Source organism: Caretta caretta, chromosome 16, assembly GCF_965140235.1.
Source record: "Caretta caretta isolate rCarCar2 chromosome 16, rCarCar1.hap1, whole genome shotgun sequence".
Lineage (NCBI taxonomy): Eukaryota > Metazoa > Chordata > Testudines > Cheloniidae > Caretta > Caretta caretta.
The window spans coordinates 6574192-6590027 of NC_134221.1; the positions used below are offsets into that span (position 1 = coordinate 6574192).

Consider the following 15836-nt stretch of genomic DNA (forward strand, 5'->3'; position numbering starts at 1 on the left):
CAGAAGAGAGGGTGGCAAGAGAGGGTGGAGCTGCTATTGCAGAGACCAGCACCAGCCATGGAAAGGGTTGCCCAGAAAACCCTCCTCTCTTTACTCTGTCTAGCCGCAACGGTTTGTCAGGCTCAGGACACCTGCCCAGGTGAGTGAAAGACAATCCCTGTTCACAACAGCATTTCATGCTATGCTTCTTGCCAACCTGGACCCTGGAGAACTGGGAACTGTTACACTCAGCTGCCTTCAATATGTAAGGTCTTCAGGGATCTTTGTTGTCCTACGGGTCTATAAAGTACTTTTCAGGCTCATGGTGGAATATAAATAATAAAAAGAACAGCTTCTTTGACCAAAATTACTTTGTAAAAATTCATCTGTATTGCAGAAATGGCCACCGCGGATGAGAAGTGGTCAAAAATAGGACACGGTTTTTGCAAATAATTTTGTGAAAATCTTTTTTTTAAATGAAATTTTCTGAAATCTGACATTTTTTGACCTGCTTTTCCTCACACTCATTTCCTAACTTCTAACCTCCCCCCGTTGCTGCTGGAATCTCTCCATCTAAAGCTCTTATCACCATTGTATGTTGACACCAAAGCATTTTTAACCCAATAAGTGACCAACCCACAAGCTGTGAAATGGCCACTTAATACATTCTAGGAAATCTAAACCCGACCTTTAAAGCTCAGCGGAACCCTCTGATAGTAGATTAGCCTTTTTAAAACTCGTGGTTACTAAGTTAAGGTTATCATTTTAAAAAATATTAGTACTGTATATCTAATAGCAGACATCCACAATAGAGATCTTTGTACAATGATACTTACTTTCACTGCTGTATTTTGGATTGAAAATCCAGCAGCATTTGGGGGTTAATTTTAGTTCACCATAAAATCCTATGGTCCTTATGCAGGATTTAATCAATTTTGTACAGACCTAATTCAAGCAAACTCCCTTTGAAGGAAATGGGTGTTTTGCTGAAAAAGGAATGAATACAGGATTTACCCTCTTATGGATAAATTAATGTATTATTTCAGAGCAGTACGGCTATTTAAGTTTCATTTCCTTACATTCATAATTATTTAAAAAATCATTTGGTACCTCTGATTTATGCCCAAATGCTCCAAATTAGGAGGCAGGTATCCTACGCCTACAGGAAATACTAACTATTTTTAAAATTAATTTGCTTTTGGATAATTTATTCACTGAATGACAGCTTTCTTTTTTTTCTCTGCATTTCATTCTGCTTGCACAATGAAAACGGACTAGTCTGTGTAATTTTTGTTTCTCTTTAGTTAATGTCATTAAGAGGTTCTCATGAACTGGCACAATTCCACAATGGTTGTGTTGCAAACACGGCAGGGCAATATGTACATCAAAATAACTCACGTGTTTTTTTAAAAATCACTTAAATTTAATGTCTTTTTCTTTTAACTTTTCACTAAAACTTAAAACAGAAACAGAGAGAAATGATCACCCCCAACCCTTTAATTTTAGGGCATTGTCTCAAATTCATAAACCTGAAGAAAATGTTGCATTTGTCACTAATAGAGAAAACAAAATTAAGGAACTATCTAGGCTCTCGTTTGCTTAGTTTTCTGCAGAATGTTTCAGACAATGAGAAACTAACACATATTATTTATAGATTCATTTCTTTCCCCAGAGGTGAGGATAGTGGGACTCAGCGGTTCCGATAAACTCGCCGTTCTCCAAGGCTGCCCTGGGTTTCCTGGTGCCGCAGGACACAAAGGAGACCCAGGAGCTGCAGGAATGAGAGGTACATTCCCAGGCACGGAAAGGGAATCAGGCATGGATGGTGCTGATGTAAATGGGAGTTACTTATGTAATATGCTCAGACTTTGGAGATTCCCCTCAACCCTGATATGAGGAAACTCTGCCCAACTCATAGGGCAAATCTTCCATATCCTTTGGTGAGGGATTGGAACTTCAGAATACACAAACTTTGAAATATTATCCTTTCTCTTTGGTGCATCAGATTGGCAATCAAGTCTTCTAGTTCATTCTGCATCTCTGTCACTGTCTCATTGTGTGGCCCTGGGCAAGTCACTTCCTCTCCCTTAGCCTCAATTTTCCCCTCTGTATAACGGCTATAATGGTCCTTTACCTCCCAGGGGTTATCTGAGGCATATTTCGTTGACCTGTGTAAAGCACTCTGAGAACTTTGGATGAGAGGGGCTAGAGAAGAACAAATGATGATGATTATTTTGAGCCATTGACTTTTTAATGGTAGTGTGACCGGGATCCTAGTGGGAGCCAGCTGTGCTCACTCAATTAGGGTGAACTGCAAAGAATGGGGCAGACAATCCCCAAAAAGCTGGTGGATATTCCAATCCTTAGATTTACCAAGCCAGAATAAAACAGCTTCTTTATTACCTCACTGGTTACTCAGAAGTCCAAACAACACAGATCCCTTAAAATGATCCAGCCTCAGGCCTCCATCCAGGTACCCATGTTAAATATGATAGCAATTTCTGTAAATTTTATTTCATCACATAAAAGAAAAGATTTACCAATCCCAAAGGATCGGACACGTCACCTCCCAGGTTAACGAATGTTTCAGATCTTACCCAAACACATGCTACAGCCAATTCTTATTAACTAAACTAAAATCTATTAAAAAACAAGAGAGAGAGAGTATGGTTAAAAGATCAATATACATACAAACATGAGTTCAACTCACTGAGGTTCAGATTCACAGCAGATATGGTGAGCTTTGTAGTTGCAAAGAGTTCCTTTAGAATTCAGTTCATAGGTCATAGTCCAATGTCCAAATCTCATATTCAGAGCTATCCCATGTTTACAATTCATTGAATTGAGACGATGTTGTTTTGTCTTCTGAATGATCAGAAAATAGCACAGACAGGGACTGTTGATTACATTGTCGACCCTACTTATACATATGTAAATACACAAAACCACAAACATTAGCTCCCCACATGTCTTTTGTGGGTTATTTATTTTGCAGGATGTTTAACCCTTTCTAACCATGCGTCACAGGTAGCATGTAGAAAATGGTTGTTTCCCAGCTTTGGTTCTCACCTGGCAGCAAGATGTGCTTGTCCCATTGACGTCAATGGCCTCCATGCAAGAGTCCATGCTAGTGGATCCTGATGTGAGATCAGGGACTCAACGAGCCAGATGCAGATACATGAGTTGAATTTTGACACCAGTGGGTTATTATAATTCCAGATAGGGGTGGTGGGTGAGGATTATATACACAGTATTTACGCTACCTTGGAAAATATTCCGTCAATTTTCTGTGTTTGCAGGAGAACGGGGACCTCCAGGGATCGCTGGAAAGGCAGGACAAACTGGCCCAAAAGGTAAAGTAACAAAGGGCAGAGAACTGTGTTTTCCTATAAGTGACCTAAGAACAGGAAATTTGTTTTTGATCAAATATCAATTAGAACTAGTTATAAAACACCAATTCCTATAATATCTGGGCTCCAAAAACCACCATAGCTCCCCTTCACTCTATATTTGACAATAAAGGGTTTATTATTGTAACAGAACTTCAGTTCTGATCCAGTGTCAAGATCTCGCTATCTCTGATCAGTCTTTACTATCTTATTTTTTGTTCAATCAGGAGAAAGAGGTCCTGCTGGCCCCCCTGGAGCGAAAGGTGAGATACCTCAGATGATTCTTCTCACTGCAGAGCAGGGCACTTTATGATGCTGTTCACGGTGATAGAAGAACCAGGAGCCACATTTCCCCCCATGCCACTGTTCAATTTTCCCTTCTGTCTTCTCTCTGAAAGAAAAAGCTGAATAAAAAAATTGGGTCAGGTTGAACAAGAAGTGCCATTTTACCCAAACCAAAAGGTTTTAGGTGGGTTTTTCTAATCTCTTTTTGGTTTTGCTTAATAGCCAAATTACTAAACAAAATGTTGTTTCAAAATGAAAGGTTTGAACATTTTAATAATGTCAAAGCAAAACTTTTTGAGTAAGTGGGAAAATTTCCCCTCATTTATTTTTGTTTGTTTACTTTGGCTGTACGTGTTTGCCAAATGTGAACTGAATTTGCGAACTGTTTCGGACATGAAACTGTATTTTTTTGGTGAATAATATATTAGCTGAAAACATTTCAACAGCTCTAATTATAATGTCTGACATATCACAAGGTCCTTGGCAGTCACAGGAAATTACTCCAGGAATCAAACCGCACTAGGCCAGCGGTTCTTAAACTTCATTGCACAGCGACCTTCTTCTGACAACAAAAATTACTATACGATCCCAGGAGGGGTGTCTGAAACCTGAGCCAGCCCGAGCCCTGTTGCCCTTGGCGGGGGCCAAAGCCCAAGCCCCACCACCCAGGGTGGGAGGCCTGTAACCTGAGCCCCTCCACCCAGGGATGAAGCCCGAGTTGAAGGGGCTTGGGCTTCAGCCCCAGGCCCCAGCAAGTCTAACGCCAGCCCTGGTGACCCCATTAAAACAGGGTTGCGACCCACTTTGGGGTCTCAACCCATAGTTTGAGAACCACTGTGCTAGGCTAACACATTTTCGCTCATTATGTAGGAGCTAGGAAGCATGCACCCAGTTGCAGTGTTGACATATCCTAAGGGTGAAATTCAGCCAGTGAAGAGGACAAAAGAAGATACATGTATCGCTTAAGTCCCACTAGCAGGCTACTTTAACAGATTGTGTGGAGTGAACTAGCCGCCTGCACATAACCCCCAAGTGGGTGTTGAAATGAGAGCTCAAATTATGGAGATGATCTCTAGGGAAAAGAATTTTATTCTTAGTTCTTTCTTTCTTTAGGAGATAAAGGAGCATTGGGAACCCTTGGAACAGTTGGTGAGACCCTCTGCACTTTCCTTTATACTGAGCACATCACTTCAGTTTAATTTAAGTGGCTTAAGAATCTTGCTTCTTGAATAGTTACCATGCCCACAGTATCGAGCTCAGCAATATTCCTGTCAGTGTTGAAATGTTTGGAGAGAGAAATAGCTCTGTCTACAAAACAAGTAAACAGTACAGTATTGTAAAATCTACCATAACTCCAAGCAGATGATCTTTGGCATTACAGATAAGATTTGGCATGTAAGTGAAAGCTGAAGATCCAGATGTATATCCTGGAGAAGACTGCTTTCTCTTACCCCTCCTTATACTCCTCACATACTGGGGGTGGGGAGCATGAAGTATAAGAAATGGATCTGGTTTAAATGCTCGTTTAAAGGAGTTCCCCTTTTTCTGTTTAACTTATTCCACTTGGGATTTTTTACAACATATTGACTCAAATTCACAGCTAGTGTAAGCAGGTGTAACTTGCTTCTACTTCCTGACCAGCAATTCATTTAGTCCGTTAAGGACCAATTCTTACCCATGCAAGTAGGAACGTCATGAGAGGGTTACACAACAGTGTTGGCTAATTATGAATGACATCTTTTTTATTCCAGACAGGAAGCGCAGATCAGAGATGGGTGTGATTCCATTAACACTTGGTGTTGCACAAGTACAAACCTGTCTAGTGCATTTTCTAGTACAGTGCTAACCCAGCTATCACGGTTGGCACAATTTAAAAGACAATACAATGTTTTCTGGTTCACGTTTCACTTCCATTGTTTCTTTTCCTCTCCAGGAGAGGAAGAGCTGGACAATATACAGTGTCAGAAAGGTGAGCATTTCTTATAACCAGTGAACTATCATCTTATTCCATCCAGGGAACACAGCCGTGATGGCTGAACCCTCAGGAATGATGAACAAATAGTTTAAAATGATTAATATGACAACTCAGCCTGTTTTACTCACCAGAGAGTTGGGTATTTTTAAATGAACAATTTGTGCAATTAGCTAGTGAATCTTTTGTGGAAACACATTTCAGCCAATGGGTTCACTTGTAATCTGTTTGATGTGAGTGAGTATTTGATATTCCCTTGCAGTGATTGCTCACCCAAGTCACGTGATAACCAGAAGCCCTTCTGACTCACAAGGGATTTCAAAATGGCTGCACGGGCACTTCCACCAGTACAAATCTTTGTGCACATTTCAATTTCCATGAGTTTTCAAGACACTTTGAGCCAATCCCCTGTTCAGGTTGAGCTGTTCTCACACAGAACAGATGGGGTTGGGCAGTTGTTGTCTCTTTTCCTCTTTCAAACAAATATAATTTGAACCACACTAGCACAGTGAAGTCTAAATAATTGTGTTTGCTAACTAGAGAGAGCATGAAAAGCCTCGCTCGCTACGTATGCTGCTGCTGTGGTAGGTTTCCAAAGATAGAACACAGAGGGACCATACACTATTTAAAGGGATACTACCCCATTCCCAAACACTACAGTGGGGAGGAGAGAAGATGGTGGCTCAAAGATTATTTTCGAGTTACCTGATACTGCAATTGATCTGGCCCTCAGTGCAATGTAAAGCAGCCCATGAATCCCTGCTCCAAGGAGAATTATTCAACCAATTTACATATTTCAATTCCTCTTTCAACCAGGAGCAAAGAACTGCAAGGAGCTGTTAGTTAGAGGGTACACCCTGAGCGGCTGGTACACCATCTACCCGCACGACTGTAAAGCCATGATCGTGCTGTGTGACATGGACACAGATGGCGGAGGATGGATTGTAAGAACAGAGACTAAGGAAGCTTATTGGATATTTTTTCCCTTGAACAACAGTTTTTTCTCCCAAGAATGGGAGGTGGCCCTTAGCCCGTGGGTGGCAGCTAGAAGAAAAGCATGCAGACAGAAACTCTGAAGCTGTTAGCTCGCCATGGTTAGCTGAACAAACACACAGACACTTCCTAGTAATCCTGTCAAAGTCTCCAGCCACCTTGGTTGTGAACACAATGGGTTTCATGGAGGGAACTGGGAGCTTTAGAGTCTAAAAGACCCCGTCTGAGGGGACATTTCTCACTGCTCTGACACAGGTTTCCCTTTTCCTGGCTATTCCCCGCCTGGCTCTCAAAGCCTCCTCCATAGCTGCCCAAGCTCTGGAACCAGAATTCCTTCTTCCTTCTACCGTGGTCAAAGTCCTGATGCATCAGCTGCTCTGGCACTCAGGCAGCCCCTGAGTATGAGTGGAGAGAGCATTGTAGGGAGCTGAGGAGACGAGGGGTTTGAACCCTGTATACACATCACATTTAAACCTTCCAATTTATTGTGTTTATTTATATCCCAGTCGTGCCTAGAGAATCTGATGAAGGCCTCATTGCGCTGGGTGCTGAACACACATACCGGCAGCTCCCCGCAGCTCAGCTCACCTCCGCTCCGCCTCCGCCCCTGAATGTGCCACGCAACTCAGCTTCTCTGCCCCCCCCAGCTTCTGCGACTCACCCATGGAGCCGGCACCTAAGGCACCACTTTTGGGCAGTTAAATTTAGAAGCCCTTTTAGAACCAGTTCTCTCTTGTGGAACAACTGGTTCTAAAAGGGCTTCTAAATTTAACAACTGGTTCGAGCGAACCGGTGCAAACCGGCTCCAGCTCACCACTGGTCCCACTGCGCTGAACGCACATACTGAGAGACAGCCCCTGTCCTTTGCAGCTCACAGTCTCCATAGACAAGGCAGACAAAGGGTCGGACAGAAAGCAGAGGGGATGTGATTTGCCCAAGTGGCAGAACTGGGTATAGATCTCAGGCCTCCTGATTGCCAGTCCAGTCCTGTAGATTTTGACCCATGTGATTCTTTAACCTAGTGCTGTTGCTGCCAAGATTTAATACGATCCTTTGGGACAAGCCTCCCTCTGTGATAGTCACCTGAGGCTGAAATAAATCTGACCATGTTAAATCTCATCCAACGATTTACAGTCTGAGTTTCTGGTCTCCTGCTCTACGTAGGATGGAAAACAATGTGGGATTTCCCAGCTAAGAACCTCCTGTTTCCCTGCAGGTGTTCCAGAGACGGGTGGATGGTTCCGTGGATTTTTACCGTGACTGGAATTCATACAAGAGAGGTTTTGGCAGCCGGCTGTCAGAATTTTGGCTGGGGAACGACAATATCCACCTGCTGACATCCCTTGGTAAAGACATCACTTTAGCCATAGATACAGGGTATAGAGTTGTAGAAGGTAACACTTCTGCTGCAGACACCCCTTCCTGTTCCTTACAGCCCTGCCGCACAAAGCTATTGAAACCGATAGTGCTAGGGTAGCTGGCCTGGCTCCAGTCATGATGCCTGGAGTAGCATTTGTCCTCTGAGTGCGGTGGTTCGCTCACAGTACATTAATGAGGAATGCTACAGACTGGATTGAAATTGCTGAACCTTTTGCTTTCAAATTGTTTTCCAAAGGAACCAACGAGCTTCGTGTCGATCTCAGAGATTTTGACAACAAGTATCAATTTGCTACCTTCGGATCGTTCAAAATTACAGGGGAGACCGAGAAATACAAGCTGATCCTTGGACCCTTTGTTAATGGCACTGCAGGTAGGTTCTGAGCTCGTCCTTTACCCTTTGTGGCAGATGGAAAAATGGAAAGCAAGTGAGATGCAGAATATTCTGTGGTAGCTCCAAAAGGCGATGTAATCTGTGGAAGTGATCTCTCTTGGAAAAAATCAGTTATTCTGCTTTTGAACTATTCTGGCAGGAACACATGTTCTAGCGACACCAGCTATGAAGTGTAATATGGATATCCTGCCTCGGGAAGACAGAATTCTGAGCAGAGTTAAGCACAGCCACTCCTTGTTGTTTTCCTAAATTAAACCTAAATGCCTGTGAGAAACATCTAAATTAAACTAAGTAGGCACACCTGGATTGGTACAAGTCACTGAGTGGGTGAACATGTGCATTTTGTGCAAACTATGCATCCAGACTCACACACACTAGAGCCCGAGACATTCTTTGGCATACAGAGTCTGTTGCAGGCCACTGCAGGATTGCTTAGCCACACCAACTTGCCAACCTGTTATGGAGGGCTTTAAATTAGGTTCAAAGGGGGTAGGTGATCAAAGCCCACCGCTAAGAATAAAAAAGGGCCACCTTAACACAGGGTTAGATGTTGGGGGGTATGTATGGTAAGAGGAGCAACACAAGTGGGATATCAGCTCAACATCTTAGAGGTCTACACACAAATGTAAGCAGTATGGGGAATGAATAGGAAGAACTGGAAGTATTAGCTCAATAGCTAAATTATTAATTATTAACAGCTAGCCAAAGACTCAAAAAGTACCAGGAAATTTTTTTTTAAGTACATCAGAAGCAGGAAGTCTGCTAAACAACCAGTGGGGCCACTGGACAATTGAGATGCTAATGGAGAACTCAAGGAGGATAAGGCCATTGCGGAGAAACTAAATTAATTCTTTGCATCAGTCTTCACGGCTGAGGATATGAGGGACATTCCCAAACCTGAGCCATTCTTTTTAGGTGATAAATTGGAGGAAATGGCCCAGACTGAGGTGTCATTAGAGGAGGTTTTTGGAACAGATTGATAAATTAAACAGTAATAAGTCACCAGGACCAGATGGCATTCACCCAAGAGTTCTGAAGGAACTCAAAATGTGAAATTGCAGATTGTGGTATGTAACCTATCATTTAAATCAGCTTCTGTACCAGATGACTGGATGATAGCTAATGTGATGCAATTTTTTTTTTTTTTTTAAAAAGGGCTCCAGAGGTGATCCCGGCAATTACAGGCCGGTAAGCCTAACTTCAGTATTAGGCAAATTGTTGAAACTATAGTAAAGAACAGTATTATCAGACACATAGACGAACACGATTTGTTGGGGACAAGTCAGCATGGTTTTGTAAAGGGAAAATCATGCCTCACCAATATACTAGAATTCTTTGTCTCCATCTTGTTCACCCCTTCAATGGGGATATAGTGTACTTAGATTTTCAGAAAGCCTTTGACAAGATCCCTCACTAAAGGCTCTTAAGCAAAGTAAGCTGTCATGCAATAAGAGTCCTCTCCTGGATAAATAACTGGTTAAAAGATAGGAAACAAAGGGTAGGAATAAATGCTCAGTTTTCAGAATGGAGAGAGGTAAATAGTGGTGTCCCCCAGATGTCTGTATCTGGACAAGTACTGTTCAACATATTCATAAGTGATCTAGAAAAAGAGGTGAACAATGAGGTGGCAAATGATGATCCAAAACTACTCAAGATAGTTAAATCTGAAGCAGACTGCGAAGAGTTACAAAGGCAGACCACAAAACTGGGTGACTGGGCAACAAAATGCCAGATGAAATTCAATGTTGAAAAATGCAAAGTAATGCACATTGGAAAACATAATCCCAACTATACATATAAAATTATGGGGACTAAATTGTTGCCACTCAGGAAAGAGATCTTGGAGTCACTGTGGATAATTCTCTGAAAACCTCTACTCAATGTGCAGCGGCAGTTCAAAAAGCTAACAGCATGTTGGAAATCATTAGGAAAGGGATAGATAATAAGAAAGAAAATATTATATTGCCTCTATATAAATCCATGGTACACCCACATCTTGAATACTGCATGCAGATGTGGTCATCCCATCTCAAAAAGATATATATATAGGAATTGGAAAAGATACAGAAAAGGGCAACAAGAATGATTAGTGGCATGGAACAGCTTCCATATGAGAAGAGATTTAAAAGACGGGGACGTCTCAGCTTGGAAAAGAGACAGCTAAAGCGGGATATGATAGAGGCCTATAAACTTATGACTGGTGTGGAGAAAATAAATAGGGAAATGTTATTTATTCCTTCTCATAACACAAGAACTAGGGGTCACCCGATGAAATTAAAAGGCAGCAGATTTAAAGCAAACAAAAGGAAGTATTTCTTCACACAACGCACAGTCAACCTGTGGAACTCATTGCCAGGAGATGTTCTGAAGACTAAGACCATAATATGGTTGAAAAAAGAACTAGATAGGTTCATAGAGGATAGGTCCATCAATGCCTATTAGCCAGAAGGAGCAGGGATGGTGTCCCTAGCCTCTGTTTGCCAGAGCACATGGGATGGATCACTTGATGATTACCTGTTCTGTTCATTCCCTCAGGAGCATCTGGCATTGGCCACTGTCAGAAGACAGGATACCGAGTTAGATGGACCTTTGGTCTGACCCAGTATGGCCGCTCTTATGTTCTTATTACTTAACTGGCATCACAGAGACTTGGTTGGATAAGAATTGTTACAGCAATATTGGTATAGAGGGGTGTAGCTTGTTCAGAAGAGACAGGCAGGGAGAAGGTGTTGCATTATACACCAAGAATATATACACTTGTTTTGAGGCCTTGAACAAGGTGAGAGGCAGGCCGTTTGACAGTCTCTGGATAAAGATAAAAGTGGTAAAAACGAGGAAGATGAGATATTTCTAGAACAAATAGCAAAAATAGGCAAACCCAGACCTGATAATAATGGGGGAATATAACTACCCAGACATCTGTTGGAAAAGTAATACAGCAAAACAGAAAATTTCCAGTAAATTCTTGGAATATATTGGGGATAACTTTTTTGTTTCAGAAAGTAGAGGAAGTAACCAGGGGGACCAGCCATTTTAGACTTAATTCTGACCAACTGGGAAGAATTGGTAGTGAATCTGAAGTTAGAAGGCAATTTGTGTGAAACTGATCATGAAATGATGGCTTTATTACTCTAAAGAGAGGAAGGAGTGAAAGCATCAGAAGAAGGGCAGTGGATTTCAAAAAGCAGACTTTAACAAACTCAGAGAACTGGTAGGTTAGGTCTCACAGGAAGACAATCTAGGGGGAAAAGGAGTTCAGGAGAGCTGGTAATTTCCTAAGGAGACAACTGCAAACTATCCCAAAGTGAAGGAAAGGTAGGAAAAATAGGAAGAGGCAATTAGGACTCCATCAGGAGCTCCTCAATGACCTGGACATCAAAAAGGGATCCTACCATCAGTGGAAACATGGACGAAATGCTAAGGAGGCGTACGAAAGAATAGCATCACCCACAGGGACAAAATCAGAAAGGTTAAGTCACAAAGAGTTAGACCTAGCAAGGGACATAAAAGGCAGTAAGAAGAGGTTCTTTAAATACATTAGGAGCAAGAGAAAGATGAAGGAAAGTGTAGATCCTCTGCTTCGTGGGGATGGAGAGCTATTATCTGATGATATTGAGAAGGTTGAGGTGTTTAATGCCTATTTTGGTTCAATCTTCACTAAAAAGGTTAATGGTGACCAGATATTCAACACAATTAATATCAGCGATAAGGGGGAATGAATGAAAGCCAAAATAGGGAAAGAGCACATTAAAGAATATTTAAATAAGTTAGATGTACTCCAGTCAATGGGGTCTGACAAAATTCATCCCAGGAACCATTAGTAATTATCTCTGAGAACACCTGGAGGGCGAATGAGATACCAGAGGACTGGAGAAGTGCAAACATAAGCCCTATCCTTTAATTATTAAGCAATCAATTTGTAAGCACCTAGAGGAAAATAGTATTATAAGGAAGAGCCAGCATTGATTTGTCAAGAAGAAATCATGCCAAACCAACCTGATTTACTTTTTTGTCAGGGTTATTGGCCTCGTGAATAAGGGGGAAGCAATAGAGGTGATCCATCTTGATTTTAGTAAGGCTTTTGACACAGTCCCACATGACATTCTCACAAGCAAACTAAGGAAATGAAATCTAGATGAAATTGCTCTAAGATAGTTGCACAACTGGTTGAAAACATACGCAAAGCGTAATTATCAGTGATTCACTGTCAAACAGCGAGGGAATATCAAGTAGAGTCTAGCGGGGGTCAGTCCTGTATCTGGTATTATTCAATCTTTTCATTAATGACTGGGCTAATAGAGCGGAGACTATTCTTTTAAAATTTGCTGATGACACCACGCTGGGAGAGTGACTCTTTTCACACAGCAAGTCTAAGAATAGTTATAATTGCTGGAGGCAAAGCAGGGTTTGGGGATGGAGGCTGGCAGCTTGCGGCTCGCCGTGTTATAACCTTGCAGCCCCCTGAGGTGTCATGACCCTGGGTCTGAGATCTCCTGGGCTAGGTGGTACCACCACTGAAAAGAATCTGAGGGTTAGAGTGGGTCGCAAATAATATGAGACAACAATGTGATGCTGTTGTGAATTATTCTGGGATCTATTTACACGTGTATTGCATGTAAGACACTGGAGGTAATTGCTCGATTCAACTCAGCACTGGTGATGCCTCAGCTGGAGTACTGTGTCCACTTTTGCATACTGCACTTTAGGAAATATGTGGACAAACTGGAGAGAGTCCAGAGGAGAACAACAAAAATGATATAAGGTTAGAAAACCTGACTTATGAGGAATGGTTAAAAAAAGCTGGGCATGTTTAGTCTTCAGAAATGAAGACTGAGCGGGGACCTGAGAACAGTCTCAAGGGCTCATACAAAGAGGACGATGATCGATTCTTCTCCATGTCCACTGGTGGTGGGATAAGAAGTTGTGGGCTTAATCTGCAACAAGGGAGACTTAGGTTAGATATGAGGAAAAACTTTTTAACTACAGCATGAGGATAGTTAAGGCTCTGGAATAGGTTTCCAAGGGAGGATGTGTAATGCCCACCAATGGGGGTTTTAAAAACAGATTGGCTGAACACCTGTCAGGGTTGGTCTAGGTTTACTTGATCCTCCCTCAACATAAGGGGCTGGACTTGGTGACTTCGTGAGGTCCCTTCCAGCCCTATATCTCTGTGATTCCTTGGACCTGAATCCTCAACCCGTTCTCTGGTAAGCTGTTAGTGTTAGGAGCACATTGAGTGCATTGACTGCAATGAGTTACTCTCTTGATTTATAGTGGTGTCACTGAGATCAGAATATGGTCTGGTGGAAAATCTTCCTTCTAGGAAGTAGAAATGCAGTCTTGCTCCTGAACTCCAGGGAGATTTTTATTGCCTGGTGAAAGGTGAAATTTAGCAACCCCACTGCAGAACTGCCAGGCTGGGCCGTGGGACCTGAACTGTAAAAACATGTGGTAAATACTGTACACACAATTGTTTCCACAGGGGATTCATTAACCATGCAGAACAACATGCCGTTTACAACCCAAGACCGAGACAATGACCTATATTCAGGTAACTGTGCAACATCCTTTAAAGGGGCCTGGTGGTACAAGGAATGTCATTGGTCCAACCTGAATGGATTATACTTGAGAGGAGCCCATGAAAGCTACGCTGATGGGGTGAACTGGAAGACCGGCAAAGGGCACAAGTACTCCTACAAGGTGTCAGAAATGAAATTTAGGCCCGTGTAGCCAATCAGGGAGGCAGTTATAGTAATTACACTTAGTTCTTATACAGGCTTGCATATTTATCATCATCTTGATCATTTAGCTGGAGATGTGCTCAGATGAATTCTTTTTATACCATAATGTTTTGTCTTTTACGTCTTTTTTTCTGCTCACCCAATGAGATGTGCAGCCATTTATGTAACAGAAAGTAGAAATATGGGCTCAAATAAATGGTAAAATACATATGGACCCAAAGTCATAAGTAAATAAATGGTAAAAAAAATATATGGTACAATGGTAAAATACTAAATAAATGGTAAAATACATATGGACCCAAAGTCATAAGTAAGGCTAGAGCCCATCACCTGTCAGCACAATAACTGCAAGCCCCTAATACCTGAGCTAAGCAAGTACCTTTTAGCTGTGTGTAAGGGGCCATTTTCTTTGTATACCACCCACTAAGGGAAGACATCAAATTACACATTCAGCCACTGCAATGCACTAGGACTAGAGCTGGTAACAATAAGGCAAAAATAGTTTTGTGGGGAAAAAAAATGAAATTTCTAAGTTGTTTTCATTTCAAAGGTTTTTTGGGTTTGTTTTTAATTTTTTGTATATTTTTTTCCAATTCTTTCCCCCTGATATGTATCAGCAAAAATGCCATTGAATGTTCTCATTTACCAAAGCCCTGGCATTCTATACACACACAAAAAAATAAAAATTGCATCATCCAGAGAACATTTTTGATATAAAAAAATGCTAAAGAGTTTCAGTAAAAAATAGTGAATTTTTTCCAGTCAAACAAAACATTAGAATGATGTCAGTGATAGATTAAAAATTTTAAAAAAAATAAGCTATTTCTCCCTAGAAAAACTCTTAGGGTATGGTTACACTGTGACAAAAACCCAGAGCACTAGGTCTTGGTGCCTGGGTCAGCTGACTCAGGCTCATAGGGCTTAAGCTGCAGGGCTGTAAAATTGCAGTGTTGACACTCAGGCTGGGGCTGAAGCTCTGAGGCTCCCTCTTTATGTGCTGTCATCGCCTGGGATCCAGCCCGAGTCCAACCTAGCAGCTGACCCAGGCCAGTTGCGGTCATGCCACAAAAGTCTTTTAGTGCAGTGTAAACATTCCCTTAATTCCAGAAATTTCAACCAGCTCTAACTAGGTCATCTCTCTTCTCCTCTTTGGTTCTGTCCTCTGCTGCTTCCATTCCCAGAGGCACTACTACAGCTCCTACCACTGTCATGCAATTTTTCCTCTGCTGTTAGTGAATCATTGCCCTTGGAAGCCGCATCTGCCATTGGCGAACTTTCCCCTCTGTTAGTAAAGCAAACACTGGCTCCATTATGTTTTTTTTTAAAAAGTCTGTGAAAGGCACATACAAGACAGTTCAATAGCATCAGAGCTAAAAACATGCCTGGCCGTGCAGTAGGTGAATTAGAGAGGTGGGAAGGCAATGTATAATCATGCTAGGAGACGACAATTTGTCTGGGTACACTGGGGAGTGCAAGAGAGGGTAGCTACCTCTGCCAGGAGCACTATTCCTCGGAGGGGGCATGTCGGAAAAGAGCAGTGGTGCAAATAGAAGAGTTCTGCAAGGACCTCAGGCTACATCTGTACTAGAAAATCCCACTCCCAGTCCAGGCCTCAGGACGCTGGTATTACTCCCAGGGCTGGATTAAAGCAACCCGTGGCCCTAGACGTACCCCGACATGGCCCCCACCAACTTGGCTTGCTGGTG

General features: G+C 42.1%; 1 protein-coding gene across 1 annotated transcript; it reads left to right on the top strand.

The window, feature by feature from the left end:
* On the top strand, positions 1-14338 carry LOC142069397 (ficolin-2-like). The gene is made up of 10 exons (XM_075120288.1): positions 1-139; positions 1652-1765; positions 3279-3332; positions 3596-3631; positions 4767-4802; positions 5587-5622; positions 6442-6569; positions 7835-7964; positions 8234-8368; positions 13872-14338. Exons 1-10 carry the CDS (start codon positions 58-60, stop codon positions 14117-14119), a joined length of 999 nt encoding a protein of 332 aa, XP_074976389.1. The 5' UTR covers positions 1-57; the 3' UTR covers positions 14120-14338.
* The last annotated feature ends 1498 nt before the right edge of the window (positions 14339-15836 follow it).